General features: G+C 32.9%; 4 protein-coding genes across 6 annotated transcripts; 3 read left to right on the top strand and 1 right to left on the bottom strand.

Annotated features, from left to right (window-relative positions):
- Positions 1–2852: 2852 nt before the first annotated feature.
- LOC108747208 lies at positions 2853–4462 on the bottom strand. The gene is made up of 5 exons (XM_018484539.1): positions 4273–4462; positions 3866–4005; positions 3636–3777; positions 3440–3561; positions 2853–3278 (listed from the first exon to the last, which is right to left on the bottom strand). The coding sequence occupies exons 1-5, from the start codon at positions 4418–4420 to the stop codon at positions 2853–2855; spliced, it is 978 nt and encodes a 325-aa protein (XP_018340041.1). The 5' UTR covers positions 4421–4462.
- Positions 4463–6259: 1797 nt separating this feature from the next.
- On the top strand, positions 6260–8644 carry LOC108747202 (ran-binding protein 3-like). Of its 3 annotated transcripts, none has more exons than XM_018484532.1 (5): positions 6260–6336; positions 6555–6683; positions 6822–6902; positions 6974–7665; positions 8039–8643. In XM_018484532.1, exons 1-5 carry the CDS (start codon positions 6312–6314, stop codon positions 8348–8350), a joined length of 1239 nt encoding a protein of 412 aa, XP_018340034.1. In that variant the 5' UTR covers positions 6260–6311; the 3' UTR covers positions 8351–8643. The 3 variants fall into 3 exon arrangements, with proteins under 3 accessions (XP_018340034.1, XP_018340033.1, XP_018340035.1); XM_018484531.1 differs by having other exon boundaries at positions 6555–6689; XM_018484533.1 differs by lacking the exon at positions 6260–6336 and adding an exon at positions 6368–6388 and having other exon boundaries at positions 6555–6689; positions 8039–8644.
- Positions 8645–12218: 3574 nt separating this feature from the next.
- LOC108747157 lies at positions 12219–13972 on the top strand. Its single transcript, XM_018484436.1, has 3 exons — positions 12219–12280; positions 12609–13348; positions 13428–13972. The coding sequence occupies exons 1-3, from the start codon at positions 12219–12221 to the stop codon at positions 13970–13972; spliced, it is 1347 nt and encodes a 448-aa protein (XP_018339938.1).
- Positions 13973–14018: 46 nt separating this feature from the next.
- Positions 14019–14531, top strand: LOC108747156. The gene has a single exon (XM_018484435.1). The coding sequence runs from the start codon at positions 14019–14021 to the stop codon at positions 14529–14531; it is 513 nt and encodes a 170-aa protein (XP_018339937.1).
- Positions 14532–15915: the final 1384 nt, after the last annotated feature.

Raw genomic sequence — 15915 nt, 5'->3', positions numbered from 1 at the left:
TCGAAATATTAGAGAAACTGACGATAGCGCTGACGGAACTTCTGGAACACTGTGGAACCTTCAACTTATGTTTCGATCAATTACATGATTTTTATGTAATTATTATAACTATATGGATGACTCACAAATCTTTTTAATGATTCATAACTCTTCATACAAAATACAAACGATTCCGTGTAAGAACGTTGTTTGATTTACCTGCGGTTAATTTTTTCGGCTAAATATATGGTGTAAAAATGATTACTTAATTATAATAACTGAATGATTCACAAATCTTTTCAATTGCACTTCAAACCCTTCATATGAAATATAAATGTTTTGGAACAGTAATTTTTTCAACCGGTGTATGTACATTCAAGGACTTTGATTCTTTCCTTCGGAAATTTTTACAAATTTGAAAATGACTAACTTTCTATATTAATACTCACAGTCCATGCGCGATTAATGATACAACTAAACCTTACGTCTGTATACGTACAACTAAGGGTCTGAGCACAAGAATTGTCGTAACGCTTACTTAGACTTAAATTGTAGACGTAAATATCACAAACTTTCACGTATGATATACAACTTATTACCGTGTATCCAGGATGACAAATAATTGTATGTCATACGCCAAAGCCTGTGCGTTACTTACGTCTACAACTTAAGTCTCTAAACTTTGTGAGCGTAAATCGCACTAGACATTCTAAAGTCGACATTGAAAGGATGTCTGTACAAACTCGATTTACAGTCGACTCTAAAGGTCTGACTTAGCAAAATCAACTTACAATCGACATATCAATGTTTGTGTTGTTAGGGAAGTGTTATGACAATTTTTGTGCTCAGATCCTAAATTTAGATGAAAAAACGAAATAACCTGAATTTTCGGAAGTTTTAAATAACTTTAATATTTTTATTCCACACACATATCTCCGTGGAAAAAAAACGGTGACAATAAGATATATGGATCTTGGCGTGAAATGCAAGAAAGCGTAAATATATATTGTAATATTACATTTATATAATACACAGCATTTGTCGAAACCGAGAAACATCCATTGCCTCGCGTGTCAGGAATGCAGTGGAGACAACGAAAATCATGAAAGTTCGTAATGATATAACATGAAACAGAGGTCTTGTTCTCGAAAAATATTGTACATATTATTTATGTAACTATTTAGTTCAATCTACATATAATATAATTCTGTATAATTTCTTTCCACAATATGTCAGCATTATCTAATTTATAGCATGTCTATCAGTAGCTAATATTGTTAATAGTTTGCGGTGCATCGAATTAATTATTGCCTGGCAATAATCAGGACGCTGGTTTAAGTCAGCCTAAGTTAAATGCACTCGTTACCCACCGATGGTAAAATGTTGTTTGACTCGTATCTGATGTTGGTCTCCAGATGCGATAACGACTGTCTTTGTCAATCGAGAAAATGTTATCGTTGAATATTTTTCTACGTCGAAATGTTAAAAGTGTCAAAAGTTTCTTCGCAGGTTTCTGGCATTCACGCCAAGATCCTTATACAGGGTGGGCCATCTATTGGTACGTTTTTAAAAATGCGATCAAATGAGCATACATTGATATTTTTTATTAATTTTTTTTTTGTTGTGAAGCTAAAAGTATCCGCGTCAAGAATGAAAAACGATTTCGTTCATGTGGCCCCCTCTACTGGCCTTACAGTATGCCATTCGGTCACCCCAATTATTAATGACATTTCAAAAACGTACCAATAGATGGCCCACCCTTTATCTTATTATCATCGTTTTTTTTTCCACGGAGATATGTGTGTGTGTGTGGAATAAAAATACTAAAGTTATTTAAAACTTCCGAAAATTCACGCGGTTTGCGGTTAGTGACAAACATTAGTATGAATTTTTAAAAATATATTAACTTATTTTTATGGACATTTTATTAATACTTTTATTTTTTTAACAGATTTACTTAATAATTGCGTTTAAATCAATTAATTCCATTAAAAAGTGCATAGCAGTGTATAGTAATGTGAGTTTGTTACTAGCCCGTGCCGCAAACTGCATGCAAACCGCGCTATGTAATATCAGCGAAAAAAAGGCGGTACGTGGTACGCGGTTTCCTAGTTACTTAATTAGTTATTATTAAGTTTATAGCACATACAAAAACATAAGGCCGTATAACGTAATTAGTAAGCGAATTGCCCAATCACAGTAAAGACCGTAAAGGCCAGTAGCGAATCCAATCTTACGATATCCTTACTGATTTCGTCTTACGGTCTTACTTTTTTCTATGTGTTCCCGGCTTAAATCTCTCTGGTTAATGCTACCAACGCTATGCTAGGATCGTTCATGGAACTTGCTATAGCGCTATTGGCTCATGAACAGCGTTGGTAGCATTTGCGCCCATAGCGCGAATAGTACCTCCCCGAACGCACTCCTTGGCTGCGGTCGATTTGAACGCCCACGTGCTTGAAGCATTTGTAATCATCATTCTGTCTTTATCGTTCATTAGAAGCAAAATAAGAATAGAAGTATTGAAAAGCGCTGAAAGCGTCTAAATCGATCACAGCCCTTGTATATATTTCCACCATGATTTTAACTTTTAAGTAAACGATGAGTAACTAAATTTTTTTTTTAATTACTTGGAATCGTGTCAAAATATAATAAAATCAAGAATATTGAATCTGAGGTTCTATTTGTACTTGGTTTTCTTTAAAAGGTAGTATTTTCAATAGTATAACAAATAGTCAGAAATTAAATGAGACAGAAAGATTTATGTAGATATTTTATTCGTTTTATTTTGCAATGACATTAACAAATTTATATATATATCAAATATTTAAAATCTAGTTTCGTCAATAAAATTGCATTTTCTTAAAATTTTCTTAGAGAACTTCATAACACCATATTTCAGAGAATTTATCTTCATAATCAAATAAAAAAGGAAATTTATTAAAATCTGGTTTTTTAAAAGGTTTTAACCATTTTTCTATCGAAATTCCGATTAGTAAAATTTTAAAAGTTGTTTCGATAGATGGACGAGTTACAAGCAGCGTTCCTGGTTTTATTGCAGTTCTCAAACATTTCCATATGTCTATTTGTACATCTCTCGATAAATAAAATTCAAATGCATTATTAATGATAATAACATCACTTTGCTCGATTATCTCTGGAACCTCTTCTATTTTTTTGTGCAAAATAGATATACGATTGTCCATTTTAAATTTACATACAATTTCATTTTGGAGATTGCAGAATTCTCTGTTCATTTCAACACCAATAATTCTTCTAGCATCTGTATATACATATGCCTGTAAAACAAAAGCATCAATATGATAAAAAAATTGCTGTAAATAAAAACTTTCTTATTGCTTATTCAGCAATTAATTTATTAATAATATTATTAGTTATATACAATAATACATATATAATTGTGTATATAATAATACATATTTCTAAATAACATTCTTACCCCATAAAGAACTGCACCTAATCTTGATCCTATGTCAAGTATAGTTTTGTTTTCCAAAGCAGGCAGTAGCACTTTAAATATAAAGTACAATCCATCCTGTGACATGGAGTGTGATAAATAAACTAAAATTATAAATATATTTACATAATATAAATCATAAAAAATAAAGAAAAAAATTAATTTTAATTTTACTTACTTAATGGTTGTATATTTCTAGATCTACAATCAGTGCAATAGTATCTTTCTAATTGATTACTATCTATGAGCTTATCAATATCTTCATCATTATAAAGGAACTCATCCATATGCAATGTGACACTAGGATCACAATCTGAATTCTAAGAAAAAAAAATATGTTTAATGTTATTTTGATATTTTTTTAAAATTAAACAGCTATTCTTTATATTCATTTATAACAAGACATACCTCTCCTGTTAAAGGAGTGATAAAATTTTCAGATGACAATATAGCATTAAAAAGAATCTTTTGTTTAATATCAGAAGCAATAGAATTTAAAATAGACATTGACTCATCCATTAATTTTTTATTATTACATGCATCATCCCCTATTAACATAATAATTTTAATAAGAAAAATTTATTTATTTTGATTGTGGAATTATTATATCAAATAACATTATATGATTTTATTATTTTTAGTTTGATTATAAGATATTCATATACTTTATCACAATCAACGTAACAAAGAAGCTAAAAGTTAATCAAAATTGAGTATAAAGAAAAATATAATTTATTAATTTATTTTAATCGCTTTATTTTATAACAAAATATAACAAATTTATAAATGTACATATAAAAAAAATTATAACAAACCTGAATCATTATAAGTCATAGATGGTTTAAGTTTCCATTCCTTCATAATAAATACTAAAAATTTTTGTTGATCAGTTGCGTTCAATGATCGCATCAATTCAACAAAACTTTGTTTTGCGTCATTTAAATCAATCAGTTTTTTACTCATTTTTTGTTTCACAAAAAGCAATTTAAAAATTTTTTTACGTATATATCTGCATATAAAATTGTTACAATAATAATTTAAATCCAATATATTTGTATGTCTTCATAAAATATAAAACATCTCAAATTATTCACACATTTAAAACGTGTTCTTCTTGAAGTTTTTCTTTCGGCAGAAAAGAATTTGCGTTCTGGATCTTGGCTTTAAGTCATATAATACAATTTATTATATCTATATATCGCGCTATGTTGTTGGAGTCGTCTTAGCACCGAGACATTACCGTGTCCCCTGATTAAAATATGTAATTTTTTGGAGTGTCTTTCGGGTAAAGACAATTTGAAATATTTTCAACCTCTTTTAGAGGTTTGTTCGCGTCGCACGCTCCTATTTATAACAACGCATCTCAATAGTCGCGTCACCGCCTATGGTGGAAGCAGAGAAAGAGAAGCTTCCTTTCTGATAGAAGTATAATAGGTGTGTTCTGTGCCACCGACGAGATCAAAAACTACATTTACACGATATTCTTAGGATCGGGTTCACCAATACCAGTTAATTTAATTGGCCGTTAACTAACCAATCACATTTGCTGTTTAGTAGAATTGACCAATTACGGTCAATCCCGATTAGACTTAGCGTGCGATTACATAGGGAGCGCGGTACGCGGTACGCGGTACAGTAACTAATAGTAACTAACTAGGCAACTAGGGAATCGCGTACTACGTATTGCCTATTTCTTTCGCTGGATATCAATCATGAAACTTTATCTCTAGAAAGAAAAGTGAAAATTTTTACCATTAAAATTAATGAAAAACTTCACTTTTCACTTTCTATCCTAGGGATAAAGTTTCATGCTTGATACCCTGATATTACATGGTTTGCGGCACAGGTTAATAACAAACTCACATTACTATACACTGCTATGCACTTTTTAATAGATTGAATTGATTTAAACACAATTATTAAGTAAATCTGTTAAAAAAATAAGAGTATCGATAAAGTGAGCATAAGAATAAGTTAATATATTTTAAAAAATTCATACTAATGTGAATTTGTCACTAACTTGTGCCGCAAATCGCGCTCCATGTAATATCAGCGAAAGAAATAGGCGGTACGTGATACGCGGTTTCTTAATTGTTTAGATAGTTACTATTAGTTACTGTACCACGTATCGCGCTCCATGTAATCGCTTCCTTATAGTTCCGGCACACCAACGTGATGTTTGTCACGTGCGACAAGCGATATCCAATGAAAATATACCTTTAGAATGAGAACATCCGTAAAGCTGTACACTCATTGGATATTGCGCGTCGCGCGCGACGAACATTGCGCTGGTATATCGGAGGCATTAATCGGCACTAGTGAAACCGGCTCTAATTAATCGGGTTTAATAATATCCGTAGTTATAAAATTGGCCAATCACTGACTTAGTTTCTACCGAGGGTTTAAACCAGATCAGAATGTAAGAACCAACTACAATCGAGCATTCCCCTGTCGTTTGACTGTAACAGGAGAATACGCAACTGTAGTTTGTTGATTCTTACATTCTGATCCTTAATTAAACTTTCGGATTAAACTTTTGGTGGAAACTAGGCCACTGTTATGTGTGGCAACCCTTAAGCCAGTTCTACGTTAGTTGCAAGCTGATCGTAAGTTTGTTACGATAGCCAATATAAAGCGTTGATTTCGAAATGCAAGCTTCATATTGGCTGTAGCAACAAACTTGCGATCGGCTTGCAACTAATGTAGAATCGGCTTTAGGCGCGCATGTGTCAAAAAGCGGCTGGTCCGGTTTACAACGTTGTCGATTGAAGCCTACTTTTCATTCCCGAGTTTGATCTCTTGCTTTTTTATTCTGTGGGCAGTACGGTAGCCTTATTTGTCTATATTCATTTTAATGCAAAAAATGGCGGATTTTGAGGGTGCGTTTTGTATTTCTCTAGACTCAGTTACATGTGTGTTGTATGCTTGGAAGTGAAATAATATCGATTAAATATTAAAAATATTTTGTATTACATGATATAACATCGTATGACATATAATACAGGACGTTTTTTTAATGAAATTTCCTCTTATGTTAAAAAATCGACGAGCCATTCACGATAACGATTTTTAAACTTTGTTTCTATTTCATTTTTAGAGGACATAGAGGATATCGATCATCCACCACTTGTTCTGAAGGTTGATCCACCTGAGGAGTTACTGGAAGATTTTACCGAAGATTCAACGATTAACAATTCAACAGCACCAACTGATCGAGATACACATGGTTATGGTTATTCTAAAATATTTATATAATTCTCATATAATTGTCTTATTGAGAAATGCGCAAAACAATTAAAAATAATTATTTACCATACAATGAGATATTTAGTTATAGAATATGATAAATTCATGGACTTTGCAGATGAAACAAAACACTGTACAGCAGAGTCTAATGACCAAGAATCCACTTCAGCAGCTGTTAAATCTCTTAATAAAAAACATTGTAAGTTTGTATGATAAGAAAATGTAATGTGATATTTTCATTGTATATTAGTATATATTATATGTTTGTAGGTTCTGTGCTAGCTGTTTCAAAACTGGAAAATTCATTTGGTATTAGTGAATCTTTGAATCCTGTAACTAGCAAATCAAAGTCGTCTATACTGAGACCGTCACAATTAAGTGTGATAACCAATAGTTCTATGGGTACTACTGACAAAACTGTTTTACAACCTGCAAAATTTCGCAATCCATTTACAAAAACTAGTGACAATTCTGTAGGTGAGGATGAGTCCATAACAAAGAGCAATAAAACCGAAACAACTAAAGATTTTAAAAGTGAAGAAAAATCTACAGAAGATGTAAAATTGAAATTTTTGCCTTTGGGTGCAAGTACTAAGGAAAATGAAAATAATATAAATAATTCTGTGGCATCCAGTACATCCACTCCTAGTTTTGTATTTGGTCAGAATTTGAAAGAACGTGTTACTGTTTCAAATGATGTAGAAAGTTCAAATAATTCAGAGAAAAATGAAATAAGAAGCGAAGAAAGTCATGAAAATGGATCTGAACTTCTATTCTCAAATGCAGCTGCAAATTGCCGTACCATGGTAAGGCCAGGTTTAACATTGACTCAAGCAGCACAGGTATTGGAAGAAGCTAATCGTGCAAACAAAAGAAAATATAATCAAGTAACATTATTAACTGGTGAAGAAGGAGAAACAAATGTTCTTCAGATAAATTGCAAATTATTTGCCTTTGATAAGGTATGTAGACCTTCAAAATAATACATTTTTTAATATTTGAAGTAATCTATATTGAAGTTTAAATTAAATTTTACACACTCAAATGAATTATAATGATACAAGTCCCTACTGAATGTCAAATTTTAATTGGTACAAAATAATACAAATTTGAATTTTATATTCAATAGGACCTTGTATCATTACAGACTGTTACAGCTAATACTAATAGACTATTTCAATGCTGAATGTCAATCGCTGATAAAAAAGAAAAAAAATCAATATGTCATTCTTCAATTTAATTAAATTTTATAAATAATGCTCAATATAAATTGTATTACATATGCATTAAATTATACTAATTTAATACTAATTTCATAGTTGCTATATGTTGTAGAGTACGAGCAGTTGGCAGGAAAGGGGGAGAGGTATGTTAAGACTCAATGATCGAGATGAAGAATCTCGTTTAGTCGGCCGTACTGCTGGAACACAACGTTTGATCTTGAATACAAAAGTATGGCCGGGTATGACTGCAGAACGTGCTGGATCTAAATCATTAAGATTAACTGCTATGGATGTTCATGGAGATATTCGAATCTTTATTGTACAAGCGGCACCTAAAGAAGTCGATCAACTGCACAGTCTTTTACTACAGCGACTTAAACGCGCACAAGAACGCCATCCTAAGAAATTGGCAACGGACCATTGACAGCCATTGTCAATTCTGGCGAGGCATTAAGCATCAGCTTAATTTGTGCAACATAGAGGTCATTAAGATATGAAAGGAGTTAAATTCTTCAGGAATATTAATAAGACTATTTAGTATGCGCAATAGAATGGCTATGATTTGTGCCTTCCTCCAGAAGTTGCAGCTTTTAGTAGTTGCACCAGTATTTATTAAGAAGAGATTAAGTTGTGGCACTTAATACGAGTTTGACGCTCTTGTACACATTAATTGGTTTTGTTTTTTTTTTTTAAAGAATGTAAAACTTGTTATCCTTTTCAATCGATATATTCCCTTTTTTATTTTAAATTTAATGTCATTTTAAATAAAAGGGCGTTATCAAAAAAACAGATTATATAAAGTACATAATATTAATTCTATATGTTATAACAAATCTTAAAATAAATTACAATTAGTAATTACGATTCTTTAAAAAAATCTCAAGAATTTTAAAGTGTTATATATAGGGTGTTCAGGACAACAGTGTCCGCATGATTTTTCAGATACTTCCAACAGTTAAAAAAAAAGTTGAAAAATGAATATTCATCTATTTTTTGTAGGCTACAGCATGCGATAAAAGAATTAAAAGAAATTTTTTTAATAAAAAATCAAATCTTGAATTTTTTAAGTAGCATATAATTTTTTCCATAATATTGTAGGAGTCTTCAAGACAAATTCAAATCACTATCGAAATGTCACTTTGATGTTTTATTGATTTTATTGCATATTTTATTACATAAGTACATAATATGTATGTATCATAAATATCCATTAGCAAACGATATTATAAACATAAATTAATAAAGAAAAGATGTAACTTATGTAAACAAATATTCAAATTGTTTGCCTCCTTCTGCAACATAAACTTTTGTTCGTTTCCAAAAATTACTATGCATAGCAGCTATTATACTATTTTGGTCCGAAGTTCTCAAACATTATTTATTGGTGTTTGATATACAAAACATTTCAGATATCTCCATGAGAAAAAATCCATAGGGGATAAATCTAGTATGCCAGCTATTGGACTAGTCCATATGTACTTATAACACAATTGTGCAAAGATATCCTGAAGATAATTTTGAACCATTCATGCATTATAAGCTGGATCATTTTTTCTTAACCGTCGGAAGTGTCTGAAAAATCGTGCGGATCATTACAATGAACACTACATGCGTATGTATATACAGGATGTATCTGAAATAATGCCCACTAATCATAATGCTATTCCTAATAAAAAAAACCAAGTCAAACTATTTTATATTTTTTGCAATACTTTTAGTTGTCCAATGAGCAAAATGTCTAAATCGATGTATAAAATAACTTTAAGATATCCAAAGTTATCTTTAAGGGGATCCTAAAGTCCTATTTTACCATGATTACATTTTAGGAGAAATCTCTAAATTGGCTTCATGGATTGCAAAATTTTTGTTTACAGAATTAAAAAACGTACGAAAAGAATTTTCGTACGTTCTTTAATTCTGTAAAACACGATTTCACAAGAAAATCGAAAAAAAATTAAATCACTTTTTCTGGCATGTACAGCTGTCATCTGAGGTTAACATTTGCTTGAATAAAAGTTTTACAACTTGTAGATTGAAAATAAGCGTGAAGCGGGATTCAGATTACTTGAACGAACAATAAATGAGTTTGTGGAATTAAGATTCAAAGCGCAGAAGAAAAATATTTCTCCTAAAATGAAATTACGTGCTTTGCAAAGACTTACTTTTTTCCTCTTTTACAGATTCGGAAATCTTTTTCTAAGATTAAAGTATACACATTAATACGTGTCTGTGAAATATAATTTATTCCGAGAATGACAAAAAAATTTTGAAATTAAAATCTTAAGAAAAATTTTTTTGTTTTCGGTATGAACTCCACAAGCACGTATACGTATTAATACGTATACTTTAATCTTAGAAAAGGATTTTCGAATCTGTAAAAGAGAAAAAAGTAATTGTTATACAAAAATTATAATTAATCGGTAATACAGACGGCTTTAGAATCCTTTAAGAGTTCTTTAAGAAATATGTTCAAAATATTTCACAAGGAACACTGAAAGATATCTTAAAATTGTCTTATACATCAATTTTATTCATTTATTGGGCAATCTTTAGAAATGAATATCTCATTAACTATTGTGAAAATTGTAAAATAGTAGATTTGTTGACTCTGTTTTTTATTAGGAATAGCACTATATGATTGTGTGAGCGTTATTTCAGATACACCCTGTATACAGGGTATTCTCGACCTATGAGATCGCCTCTCATGAGCAGGTAGAGCGGAGTGAATTGAGTTGGAAAGTCCTGACCATTTTGCAATTTTCGCAATACTTTGGAGATATTAATTTTTAAAAATTACTAAATAAACTTGTATCCGCTCAGCTTGATGCGAAGTACTTGGTAGGCGCACCGATTGAGTTGTGACGCTTAGTGCACGCCTATTAGTCTCCGCGCGACGAACGATCGCAATGAGCATATACTTGGTGATAGCCGCGCGGATACATGCTTATTTGATGATTTTTAAAAATTAATATCTCTTAAAGTAATATAAAAATAGCAAAATAGCAAAGTAACAAAATAGTAAAGGATTTTTTTACTCAGTTTAGTCCACTTTACCTGCTCATGAAAGATAATCTTGTAGGTTCCCAGCAAACGAGGATTGAAATGAATTGAAATGGATTCAGATTTTCAGAAATATTGATTCACGAATGTTAAAATGAATGCTTTTCAATCCTGAATGCATTTTTATTCATTTATAGGAATTGCATGGAGCATATCTCTATGCCTTTCAATCTAAAAATAATATTAGTTTTTTCTGTGCAATTGTGAATACTGTTCAATTCAAAATTTTGAATAGGAAATGCAGTTTTTCAATCCAATTGCATCCAATTAAATCTAATTGAATCCAATTGAATTCAATTAGATTCAAAAAAAGTATTTGCTATTTAAAATACGCATTCAAATAGAAAAAAATTTCAATCCACTTTAATCCATTCTAGTTTACTGGTTTGAAGATCCTGTATATATTATTGAATTATGCATAATTGCGTATTATGGGCATCGTTTTTGTCCAGAATGGGTAATTTGTTACATCAACTGTACATTTAAATAAATAATTTAAATATGTATAATTTACCATTAAAAAGTATATAAGAACGGTTGGGTATAAGTTATAGTATTTGTAGCATATAATATTGCCATTACTTGTACTTTGATTTATATTTAAAAATTTGTGGAAATGTACGATATAACGGCATTATTATTATTTATATTATAATTATAAGTACATATTTTATTTTACATGTAAATAAAATAATCATTGTAGTTCTAATTGTTTCCTAATTTTATTCTTTGCGCTACAAGAACAGGTTCTTCTAGCGATTTCGGCTGGGGTGCACTAGTGTACACTACATTAGGGCTGGATTCGGAGAGATGCTATTTGTCACTGTCATTCTATCTTCATCGTCCATTTAATGTGAACCAAGAATAGTATGGCTGGTTCATAGTCGGTTCTTATTTTAAGACCGTCTTAAATAATGTCTTAAGTCGCTAATGTGGCCCTCTCATCGATTCATGATATCGTATGACTGTACTTAAGACGGTCTTTAATGTAAGATCTGATTATGAATACCGACCTATAATACAAATAGCGTTAATAACGCACTGCCCGAACGCAGTCTAGATATGTAGGTATTCTTATTCGCCATCTTGGTTCCTCTTGATGAATTATTATAGCATTTGGTTCGACTTGCTTACACTTTTTACACTTAATATTCTTGAAGCTTCCACGGGTGCTTTCTGTATAAAAGTTATGCGTTTCGCGGGTTTTCTTCGTGTCCAAATCCATTCTTGAAATGCCAACGTTTCGTGAACCTTGCACTCCACTTCAGGGCGAAGAGCAGCCTGATACTGAGCTGTTCCTCTGAGCCGTCCCTTTTTTATACGCTACTTATTGGAGTGGTGGGGGGAAAGAAGATAATTGTGGGTGAGGGAGAAAGAGGAGAGGAGGAATCGGTCAGTCCTCAATAACTTATATTATTGCTACTATTATATTATAATATAACTACTATTATTATTATATTATTGAGGACTGACCGATTCCTCCTCTCCTCATTCTCCCGCCCCCCCCCTCACCCATAATTCTCTTCTTTCCCCCCACCACTCCAACGTTGCATGATATCTGGCAAATCCTAGATCTTATTACATACGAACAAGCTATGAAGACACACACAATCCTCTGAAAGACAGAAACAGACATATATAAACCTTATCCCTCATAAAAATCCACAATCTTCTCTACTTAACGGCAAGAACCTATCCAACAAAGACTTGTCTCAAGATACTATATCTGCGCTTGCCAAAGGCCCTAACTTCGCAGTGGCACCTAGAAAGATTCCAAAGGAAGAGATTATCAGCCAAATAGAGTCAACCATCTACCGACTCCCATCAGAACAAGCAGATAATACCCGCAGACAGGTAACCAATATCCTTTTCAAGGCCAAACCCCCTTCACCTAACATCACTAGACAAGAGCGATTGGCTCTCCAAGACCTTAACAGGAACACGGACATCATCGTGCTTCTAGCCGACAAAGGCAACATGACAGTAGTCATGAACACATCAGACTATAAGAAAAAGATGAAGAACCTTCTTTCGGACAAAGCATACAAAAAGCTTGACAAAGATCCAACTAATACAATCGCACAAAACACCAAGATCCTAGTGGAGAAAAGCAACATTCCCAGTAAAACCAAAAACATTAAAACCTACAAATCCTCGTCCATCAAGACTACCAAAAGTACACAAACCAAACATCCCCCTCAGATCGAGTGTCAGCGCCATACACTCTCCGACATACAACTTATCCCGCTTCCTGGTACAAATATTACAACCCCTTACTGGAAAATCCGAATCACACATAACCAACTCAACGGACTTTATAAAAAAGATTCAAAAAATCTGACTACGTCCCACAGACTTGCTTGTAAGTTTCGATATAGAATCCCTTTTCACACAAGTTCCAATAAAAGACACATTAAACATAATAAAGGCTTCACATAAAGTCCCCTCCGATCTCATCCCACTAATAGAGCACTGCTTAACAACCACTTACTTCTCCTATAACAACCAATTTTATGAACAAACGTCAGGAGTAGCAATGGGCTCTCCTATTTCTCCTGTAATTACCAACATCTTCATGGAGTATTTTGAAAAAGAGGCTCTCAGGAAAACATCTAAAAAACCAGAAGTTTGGTTCCGTTATGTAGACGACACATTCGTGATATGGAGACACGGCAGAGCCGAACTTCGTAAATTCCTTATTTTCCTCAACAATCAACAAATCCCAAATATCCACTTCACTATAGACATAGAGGAAAACGGAAAACTCCCCTTCCTAGATATTCTTATCTCTAAGAAAGCTGACGGTACCTTAGGCCATCAAGTGTATAGAAAACCAACACACACAGATAGATACCTACATGCCGAATCGCATCACCACCCATTACAGAAACAGTCTGCAATCAACTCACTTGTACATAGAGTTTTCTCCATCTCTGACAAAGAACATCTACAGACAGAATTCAACCACTTAAAACTAGCCTTATAGAAAAACGGACACAACAAAAAAGACATAATTAAAACTATCAATAAACATGCAAACAAGACAATGGTCTCTGACACAACCGGACGATAAGATTCTATCCATTCTCCCATATGTCAAAGGAACAGATTGGATTGGCAGGATATTAAACAAGCACAATATCCAAACTATCTTTAAACCACCCAAAAAGATAGGACAAATCTTAACAAATCCTAAAGATCAAAGACCTCCACTCAGCTCCGCAGGAGTATACGAAATACCTTGTTCCTGTAGGCAAGTATACATTGGAGAAACCGGGAGAATGGTCAATCTACGGATGAAAGAACACCAACGTGATGTCAGGCTAAAACATGTCACGCAGTCAGCATTATCAGAACACAACATCGAAACGAGACATCAAATACTGTTTGATAAAACGACCACAATAGCCAACATTACTTCATACTTTCTAAGGAAGTATAGAGAAGCCATAGAGATACAGAAACATCCTAACAATCTGAATAGAGATAATGGCTACAACATAAATAAGATGTGGAAGGTCATTCTCCCGATTATTGAGGACTGACCGATTCCTCTTCTTCTTTTTCTCCCTCCCACCCCTCCTCGTCCACAATTCTCTTCTTTCCCCCCACCACTCAACAAGTAGCGTATAAAAAAGGAACGACCCAGAGGAACAACTCAGTATCGAGCTGCTCTTCGCTCTGATGAAATGGACTGCAAGGTTCACGAAACGTTGGCATTTCAAGAATGGATTTGAACACTGAGAAAACCCGCGAAATGTATAACTTTTATACTTTTTACACTTCTTAAAATGAGGGTAATTAGTTTAACTATCGCACCTTAAAAATCAATGAAATTAGGCTTATTCGACACGTTTTTGCATGAAACAAAAGAATCTGGCAAAAAAATGCGTTGTTCTGACCTGTGATCCGAGATATTAAGCGTTAAAGTTGTTGACTATTGAGGTTAGGAAATCTGTTACAGAGGTAAAATGAGATCTATAATTGTACCATTTCATATGGATTTCGACTGGTTTCGATTTTCCATGCGATGTAAGGTGATTCCATTATGTTTCGGCGTAAAAAGCATAAAGTAACTAAGCAGAAATTGATGTTCAAGTGAAACGATATGATTGGTCGGTGCAAGTTAAACTTACGCAAGTTACGCCGCATATGACGATACCCTAAATGCATGATGTATAACCATAGACTTGCTATCGTAATATTTATGAATTAGACACTATTAAATTTTTACGTTTTGTTAAATTTTAATCGCCAGTTAGTCGCCTAAACGTGCCAGAATATTTGTCAAAAACTATGAAGCTTATACAGCGTTTCTAAAGCTGCAATTTACAGCGCCACTATAGCGTGAGATAAAGTGAGATAGCACGATTTTTCTTTCTCGCACAATTTTGATGAAAAATGGCGACCACTTCAAGTGGTCAGACTCTAATTAGAGGGTCATTAGGTGCAACTGGTGCGTTCTGCTGGTCGAATGATGCAATCTTTCGTCAGTGTCGCATGTTTGTCTGGGCTAGTACACAGCACAAGTGTACACAAAGTGATTCCAACAAATTTATTGGGGCCAGCCTTGACTATATAACATACTGCTGGCAGCAACTTCAGACTGGTAGTTATCCCATGCAACAGAAAGAAAGATACATGTACCCAACATGTTTGATGTTAAGCCCGCTCCATTGATCAAAAGAGTGGCAAATTCAAATATATTTTAGGTTGTTCCTATTAAAATAAGAACCTTATAAGAAACTTATATTTTGAATTTAACACATAGAATTAATTTATTCGCAATAAATTTATTTACAGTTTTTCAACATATTAACATCTTTAGAATATGATGCTTGATTGTAGTATCAAATTATTAAATTGCTTGTCAATTCGCAATTACTAAAGTAATTTTAATTGCGTTTATAGTCCGAAAAAACAATTCGG

The sequence above is a fragment of the Trachymyrmex septentrionalis genome, unplaced genomic scaffold (genome assembly GCF_001594115.1).
Source record: "Trachymyrmex septentrionalis isolate Tsep2-gDNA-1 unplaced genomic scaffold, Tsep1.0 scaffold196, whole genome shotgun sequence".
NCBI classification, from domain to species: domain Eukaryota; kingdom Metazoa; phylum Arthropoda; class Insecta; order Hymenoptera; family Formicidae; genus Trachymyrmex; species Trachymyrmex septentrionalis.
This window is presented reverse-complemented; position numbering and strand designations above follow the sequence as displayed.